Source organism: Gekko japonicus, unplaced genomic scaffold (assembly GCF_001447785.1).
Source record: "Gekko japonicus isolate JY-2015 unplaced genomic scaffold, Gekko_japonicus_V1.1 scaffold3650, whole genome shotgun sequence".
Taxonomy (NCBI): domain Eukaryota; kingdom Metazoa; phylum Chordata; class Lepidosauria; order Squamata; family Gekkonidae; genus Gekko; species Gekko japonicus.
The window spans coordinates 108092-116922 of NW_015173249.1; the positions used below are offsets into that span (position 1 = coordinate 108092).

At 49.8% G+C, this 8831-nt stretch overlaps 1 protein-coding gene across 1 annotated transcript in view; it reads right to left on the bottom strand.

Moving 5' to 3' along the window:
* The window catches only part of LOC107120142 (CBP80/20-dependent translation initiation factor-like), a 90800-nt gene that overhangs the window by 74121 nt on the left and 7848 nt on the right, over nucleotides 1-8831 (bottom strand). Inside the window, exons 3-4 of the mRNA XM_015422789.1 lie at nucleotides 7815-8253; nucleotides 3104-3403 (exon numbers count right to left, since the gene is read on the bottom strand). Coding sequence (XP_015278275.1) covers nucleotides 3104-3403; nucleotides 7815-8253 — 739 coding nt within the window. The remainder of the gene's footprint in view (nucleotides 1-3103; nucleotides 3404-7814; nucleotides 8254-8831) is intronic.

The window sequence follows — 8831 nt, forward strand, 5'->3', positions numbered from 1 at the left end:
TCGCGTTAAGAGCACGGTGCCCCCCCCCCCCCCACTGCTCCAGTCAATCCCAGCAATTAGGACCCGACTCCAGCTGCTGGCTAGACCGTTCTTAAACCACGGCACGAAAACTATGCAAAGTGGCCAGCCCTGGCCAGGCTCTTTAACTATTTCTGATTGGCTCCGAAGATTTGAAAGGTCTCCTCCTCCGCACCAGTATGGGAGGGGGGGGAGCTCACAGCAGTGTTCCCTCTGAGCTGAGTGAGTGTGAGCCAGCTCACAGTTTTTTAGCCTCCGGCTCACACATTTTTTGTCTCGGCTCAGGAAGGAGGGCTCCGGAGCAAACTAAGTTACGCAGCGGCCCAATCGCTCGCTCACAACTTTTAATGCCAGTAGCTCACAAAGTAGAATTTTTGCTCACGGGATTCAACAGCTTAGAGGGAGCACTGGTTCAACGGTATCCAAATCTACATGTTCGGCCCATGCAATTCTGCCCTTGTTCGTTCCTTACGGCAAACCAGCAATTACTCTACAGGTGAGCATCTCTACGGCAGCGGGTTGGATTCAGAGCAAAATTTCTGACTGTGCTGGAGTTCTGGCACCTGGGCTCAAACTCAAATCTCAGTCACCACGGCTAGTAGCCACTGACGGAACTATCCTCCATGAATCTATCCTAATCCCCCTTGAAAGCTGCTTATTCCTGTGGCCATCACTACATCCTCTGGTAGTGAGTGCCACAGGATGTTGGTCGGTCACCAGCAGAGCTCCCTCTGAACCGTGGAGTCCCGTGAGCACAAATTTTACTTTGTGAGCTACTGGCATTAAAGTTCTGAATGAGCGATTTGGCTACTGCATAAATTAGTCTGCTCGGGAGCTTCCCTTCCTGGGCTAAGATTAAAATCTGTGAGCGGGAGGCTAAAAACTGTGAGCTAGCTCACACTAACTCTGCTTAAAGGGAACACTGGTCACCAGGCAGACCACTGGTCTGATCCAGCAGGGCTCTTTTACGGTCTTACGGAAGTAGGCAAAACCTGTGCCTTGCCCCAGGGGCACGGTTGCCAGACTCCAGGTGAACCCTGGAGTTCAGGAATTACAACGAATCTCCGCACTAGAGAGATCAGCTCCCGTGTTACAAAGGCAGCTTTGGAAGGCAGACTTCATGGCATAACACCCACGCTCAGCTCCCCCTCCACAAACTCCACTCTCCCTGGACTCCGTCCCCCAAATCCTCGGGAATTTCCCAAGCTAGAGTTGGCAACTCCACCCGGAAGCCACCAAGACAACACGGAGCTTAGAAACACTTCAACGACGGTCCCTACCACAGTGCTTAGCGTGCAACGGAGTCGTATGTTCAATACAAAACTGAGCTCTGCACATCGGCACGAATGCGGACACGGCCGGCCTTTGTGGAAGAACTGTCAAAGGTCTATTGGCCACTGCCTGTGTCCCCTGCGCTTCACGACATCGTTTAAAGCCATGTGTGAAATACAACCCTTCTCGGTTCTATACAGACCTCTAAATGTTTCATCGCCTCTCCCAGTCCTAAGTTCCACACGGACCTCTTCGTTCTCCAGCCACTGGATTCACACACGTTTATGCCGCTTAGTTATAAACTGGCCCCAAAGGCTGACACAGCCTGCTTGGAACCGCCCAACCTGTTGTGATTGGTCCTAGCCCCCACGGCAACCATTTTGTTGCTCGCTACGCTCTCGCCAACCCCATGGCAGCCATTTCATGGTGGCCCCGGGAATGGTTCTCAAAATTCCAAAAATGCTCACGGAGCCAGCTAGGTCGGGGCACACACGGAATACAGCACACATGAAGACCCCAGACTACTGGAGGGACATATGGAGCACAGGTAGGGTTGCCAACTCCGGGTCTGGAAATACCTGGAGATTTGAGGGTAGAGCCTGGAAGAGTGAGGTTTATGGAGGGAGGGATCTTGGGAGAGAGAGATTGGATTTATACCCCGCCCTTCACTTGGAGTCTCAGAGCAGCTTACAAACTCCTTTCCCTTCCCCTCCCCGCAACAGACACCCTGTGAGGTGGGTGGGGCTGAGAGAGCTCTTTCCAGAACAGTCCTTGAGAGAACAGCTCTGGCAGAACTACTGCTTGCCCATAGTCATCCAGCAGGTGCATGTGGAGGAGTGGGGAATCAAACCCAGTTCTCCCAGATTAGAGTCTGTGCAGTCTGTAGAGTCCGTGCAGAGAGCCAGTTTGGTGTAGTGGTTAAGTGCGCAGACTCTAATCTGGGAGAACCGGGTTTGATTCCCCACTCCTCCACTTGCACCTACTGGCTGACCTTGGGCAAGCCGTAGTTCTGACAAAAGCTGCCCCACCCACCTCACAGGGTGTCTGTTGTGGGGAGGAGAAGGGAAAGGAGTTTGTAAGCCTCTCTGAGACTCCTTTGGGTAGTGTACGGCGGGGTATAAATCCAATCTCTTCTTCTTCTTCTCCTCTTAACCACTACACCAAACGATGTCATGCAACCCACCTTCCCAACCAGGCATTTTATCCAGGAGAAGTGGAACCTATGTAAACAAATAATAAACAAATCCTCAGTCCTAATTCTGGGTAATCTCCAGCTCCCACCTGGAGGTTGGCAACCCTAAGCAAAAGTAGGCGAGGGCGTTCACAGAAGGAAGATGCTGCCCATTCTGCCTTTCTGAAGACCCAGGAGGCAGACCTGCAGCATTAAAGGAACCCTTCACCCCCAATCCCGCAACATAGATGCTTTTTGAGCCAACAAGATGAACTGAGCCTTGGGGGGGGAAACCCGGCCTTTGTCAAAGCGGCCCTTTAAAACAGAACAGGAGGTGGCTCACAGAGAGGGCGGTGCTTATAAATTTATATCAGTCCGTCGTAACCATGAAACACGGCTGTAAACAAATGCCCCCCGGCTTCTCCCTCCCTGTCTCCGTCCATTTCTGCTTTTCTTTTTCTAAAATTAATTGGGTGAGAATGGAATGCGGGGAAAGACAGCTCAGGCACGGGCAGAACTTCAGGACTTTGCTGGGGGGCAGGCATGGACAGAACTTCTGGACTTTGCTGGGGGGGGCGGGGGGGGCAGGCTAGGCACTGACAGGCCGGCGGCGGCGGCGGCAGCTGTGATTGATCTGGTTACCTGGAGCGTGTTGAGGAGGAGACTCCGGAACTTGGTGCCTTCCACCATGAAGAGCGCCATCTTGTCGCAGAGCTTGGCGGCCGTGGACGCGAAGCTGCGGTCCGTCACCGCCTTCTGGTAGATGGTCCTGACGATCTCCCCCAGCATCTCCTCTGAGTTGGTGGAGTTCTGGGCCTCCTCCATGAAGTTGGTGAGCTTGGAGTCCACCCCGCTGCTGTTGTTCCGCATGCTGTTGAGAATTTCAATTAGTTTGTCCATTTTGTTCTTTTGCGGGTTGGTGGGCTCCAGGGCCACTTCGTCCTGGTCCGTGAAAAGGGAAAGACAAGGCATCTGTTATGCAAGGGAACACGGAGCGGGGGGAGGGGGGGGGGAAGAGAAGAAACGAGACGTCAGCGGTTAGGCACCAGGCAGCGAGGCACAGCCGAAGCTACAAAGCAGAAGTTTAGGCATGCTTTAAAAAAAAAGGATCTGGACCTGCAGCGTGGAGTTCCAGAGTTCTAACTGTTCAGGTAGAGATTCAGCCATGTTGGTCTGAAGCAGGAGAACAAATTTAGAGTCCAGTGGCACCTTTAAGACCGACAAAGGTATGAACTTCCGTGTGCACGCGCACTTTTCCAAATGACCTACCATTCCAGCGTATTTGAAGAAGTGTGCCTGCACACGAAAGCTCACACCGTGAATAAAACTTTGTTGGTCTTAAAGGTGCCGCCGGACTCTACATTCGTTCTGTTGGAAGGGAGGCCCGTCGATGCCCACTAGCCACGATGACTAAAGGGAGCCTCCATATTCAGAGGCAGAATGCCTAGGAAGCAACATCAGGAGAGGCCTTAGCTCTGTTGCTGGCCATCCAGAGTAATTGGTTGGCCACTGTGTAGGGTTGCCAGACCCCTCAGTGGAGGTGGGGGTCCCCTGCCACTAGGACCCCCCTGCTGCCGATCAGCTGGCTGGCAGGGAGACTTACCAGGAGAGAGAGGGAGGCCCAGCCTATGTCACTGGCAACATAGTGACATCACTCCTGGCGTGCACCAGAAGTGACATCATCACATTGGCGACATCTGGGCGACACTCTGGTATTTGGGCAAAGACTCTATGGTAGAGGCCATTTTTACCAGAGTTAAGAACATAGGAGAAGCCAATGTTGGATCAGTCCAAGGGCCCATCCAGTCGAACACTCCGTTACACAGTGGCCAAAAATACCAGCTGCCATCAGGAGGTCCACCAGTGGGGCCAGGACATTAGAAGCCCTCCCACTGTTGACCCCCCCCAAGCACCAAGATGACAGAGCATCACTTGCCCCAGAGCCCCTATCTATACCTTGTGGCTAATAGCCACTGATGGACCCCTGCTCCATATGCTTATCTAATTCCCTCTTTTTTTTTTTTGGTAAACAAATTTTATTTTTCTCAGGAATACAACATATAAAACATTTCATTCTATCAATTGTCTACCCCATTCCCAGTTCCTCCCCTCCCTCCAATGGCTTCCCACAATGCTTCCACCCCTGCTCCAAATTACTTCATATCATCAACAATATCAGTTTTTCATCATTACAATCTAAAGATAACATCGTTTGACTTAATATTGATCTAAACATATTAAGTTTTGTTTCACATCCCAGTTCTTTTCCAGATAAATTTTAAAATCATTCCATTCTCCAAAAAACTCATCGTCTTCTTTGTTATTCAGTTTTTTTGTAATCTTATCCATTTGTGCCATGAACAGAACTTTTTGTATCCATTCTTCAACCTCTGGTACCTTTTCCGTCTTCCAAAACTGAGCATAAATCATTCTCGCTGTCACTATCAGGTACCAGAGTAAAGTTTTTTTAGTCGTATTGACTTCTTCCATTTTGAGTCCCAAAAGCAGAATTTCCGGTGCTTTTTTAAAAGAACATTTCAGTATTTTTTGCATTTCATTGTGGACTTTTGTCCAAAAGTCTACAGCTTTCTCACAAGTCCACCACATATGATAAAATGAGCCCTCATGCCTCTTACATTTCCAACATTTGTTTGACATATTTTGATTCATATTTGCAATCTTCTTAGGTGTCATGTACCACCTATACATCATCTTATAACAATTTTCTTTAACATTAGTACATGTCGAGATCTTAATAGAGTTTTTCCACAAATATTCCCAAGTTTCCATATCCACTTCCTTATTCATATTAATAGCCCATTTTAACATTTGTTCTTTAACAGTTTCATCTTCAGTATACCATTTTAACAACACCTTATACATTTTAGAAATATTTTTGGAACTCCGTTCCTGTGCGTTCCTGCCCCAAAACAGCCCTGCTCTTAACTGTTCTTCTGGCACTGAATCCCCAGGAGACCTTTCCCACGGCACCAGAGCTCTGGAGAGTACGTCTGTCCTACAGACTGAGACTGGAATAACTGTCATGGTTCTCCATCAGGAGATCGCAGCGCTTTTGATTCGGATTGAGGAGCTGCAGCCCCTAAAACTTTTAAAGTAAATCTCCCCTGGCAAAAGAAGAAGAAAACCAAAGCTAAGAAGAAATCTAAGTGAAGATCTGAGATTACCTATGTTGACATTTAACTTACTTATATTCTCAACCAGATGTGATGTAATATCAAAGATGCCTCTATGTTCTTTCTTTTTGAACACTTTTATTAGGTTTTAAGGAACCGAATGGAATTTTTAGCATGTAGACATGTACTCAAAGCATTTGATTAGCCTATCAAAGGTTCTTGTTACTCTCTTTGTGGTTTTAGTTGTGTAGGGTGCCGTCTTTGTAGGGTGTAGGAAGAAAAGCAATAAGAAAAGGAGACCGCAGTGCTTTCAAGAGCCCGAGGATGTCTGAGAGAGAATCACCAAAGGACAGCTCCTAGGATTCTGTTAGGAAAGCTCGTGAGAGCTGAACTGGACTGAAACTAGGAGTGTGACGAGGATGGAGACCAAGAAGCCCTGTGAGGAAAGGCGGAGGTGCTTGGGAAGGTTCAGTCTGGAGGAGAGGAGGCTGGTGGGGGGGGGACAGGATGGCTCTCTTGAAGTATCTGAAGGGCTGTCACTCGGAGGAGGGCAGGGAGCTGTTCCTGTCGGCAGCAGAGGAGAAGACTTGCAATCACAGGTTTAAATTAAGGGCGGGAAGGTACCGGCTGGATATTAAAAGGAAAACCTTTTTGACAGGAAGAGCCGTGCAAGAGTGGAGTCGGCCACCTCGGGAGGTGGTGAGCTCCCCCTCCCTGGCAGTCTTGAAACGGCATCTGGACAAACACTTCTCAGGGATGCTCTACTAGGCTGATCCCGCATTGAGCAGGGGGCTGGACTAGAAGGCCTGTGTGGCCCCTTCCCACTCTGTGGTTCTGTGATTCTGTTCTATGACATCCCACCCCACCCTCCAAACTGAAGTTCTGTGCTTTTAAATGGGCACCGGACCAACAGAAATCAAAACATGTGCAGTTTCCCATATAGCATGTGGCTATGCTGCAGAAAGCCATTTGTGCTGGATTTCTGCCCGTCACATAAATGAGGCTGCCCACGGATCTAGATCGCTGAGCAAGAGGAAAAGCTCCTTGCTGCAGTGAAATGTCCATAACCCATTTTAACGCTTCTCCTTAAGTCAATATAAGCCCAATCCTGAATAACTAGAGCTTCAGAGCCCCTCACACCCCATTCACCGAGCCATTAATGAGTTCATGGTGAAATGACACCATAAAATGTTTCTTTCAACAGCTCGTTTGTGAGCCTATCATTTAAAAATGTGTATCCTCCAAGGATAGGGAAAGTAGGTGATAGTTTTGTCTTTGGATCAGAAACACAGCACGTTTAGTATTTTTTAGTCAAAAGCAACAAACAGCATACAAGAGGCATCTAGTGGTAGAACACGGCATTACACGAAATTGCGCTAGCTCAGCTAAAGCAACAGACAGCGAAACCTGGTGACCTATCTCAGACGCAAGTCAGAGGGCAAAACGACTCTCCAAAATATTACTTCTTCATCAAACATCTGTGATAGGGTCAGGCCAACTTCCCAAGTTCTGTAGGACTAATCCATGAATGTAGTGTACCTAAAAAGATGTTCAATAAGGCAGGGATCCGAGAGGGTCTTTGTGAGGGTTTCGAAAGATTATAGAGCAGGAGTCCCCAACCTGTTTGAGCCTGTGGGCACCTCTGGAATTCCGACCAAGTGTGGTGGGCACAGCCACAAAATGGCTGCCCCAGCTTATCTTCAGTCATACAGTGAAGATCCCAGCGTTGTGGTGGCAGCTACTGGCAAAGCAACATTTTTAAAAAAAATCTGCACAGCTAATCAACCCTTGCTGGGGAAAAGTCCTCCCTGGCCACGACCACTTTCTCAAAACACTTGGTGGGCGCCAGAAAATGTGTCAACGGCTGCTGTGGTGCCCCGGGCGCCACGTTGGGGACCCCTGTTAAAAGACCAAGGGAACTCTGCATGCCGCATGGCTCTCGGTTCTTTCCTTCACCCTCTGAGCACCTATCTTCCCACCCCACCTCAACCCCACACAACCCAACCCTCCCCCGGATTTATCATCCCAGATCCCGAACCCCAAAGTTTCTACCTTTGGGGAGAAAAACCTTATTGTAAGTAGAATACGTTCACCAATGTGCCTACATCCAATGGCTCGGCCCTTCCCGGTAAAGCGGCTGGTTCCGGATGCTCCCCTAACACGACGATGCTTCAGTTTGCTCAAGGGGCGGGATGGGTTAAAAAAAAAAAAGGAGGTACCTTTTCTTTTAGTCTCCTGCGTAGTCTGTCTTTGGAAGACTGGAGTAGGTTGATTTTGGGCCTCTCGCTGATCCGTTCGTGGAGGCTGTCTTTCCGCTTGCTCTCCGACTCCTGGATGTACTGCGGGGAGTGCCTCTCCGTGGCGTCGTTGCCGCGGTGCATCTCCAAGGGGATGTGCACCGTGCAGACGGAGGCGTCCTCGATTTTCAGGTTCTCGGTCTCTTTGGCGTTTCTGTGCGTCTCTCTGTCGTTGGGCGAGTGCTTCTGGTTGTGGTGCCACCGCCGGTTTTGGCTGTAGCCGTGGTGGCCGGGCCGCCCTGAGGAGTGGGGCGCTTGGTTCCCCTGCGAGGGCTTCTGGTGCTCCCTGTTGTGTTTGGCTGTCCCTTGCTGATGCTCCGGGTGCTGCTGAGACTTGTTTCCTCCGGGAGCCCTTTGGCGCCTGCAAATCCAAAAATGGAGGTGTCAGCATCTTTTTTGGGGGGGGACGAGGACGAGGACACTCCTATGCAAAACTGAATTATCCCAGAGGGGCTTTTTTTGCACAGCTGATCGGGCTGCACTGAATAAAACGGTTCTCAGACTTACTGGGATAAGTGACTGGGACTGATGCCCCAGGAGCAGCTGTGCCGCCCTCGCTCTTCCATTGACCAATGCAACCGGGGCAAATGGAAGAGCGAGGGCAGCACAGCTGCTTGTGAGGGATCGGTATGGGACTGTGTTCTATACTGCTGTGTATGGTTTATGGTAAATAGGATCCTAACGGGCAGGGGTCATTTCGTAGTAAAAGAGGTGCAGGAGCTCATTAGCATAACTCATTAGCACAACTTATTTGCATGTGCCACGCCCCCTGACATCACCGGAAGTGTGTCAGAAGGCAACACCCACCGCTCAGGCTCCACTGGACTGTTTTGGATTGCTAGCTATTGGGGGGGAGGATATGCAGATCTGTCCTCGCAGAGGAGGGAGAGCTTGTCCCTGAATAAAACCTGGTCTTAAAGGTGCCACTGGACTGTTTTG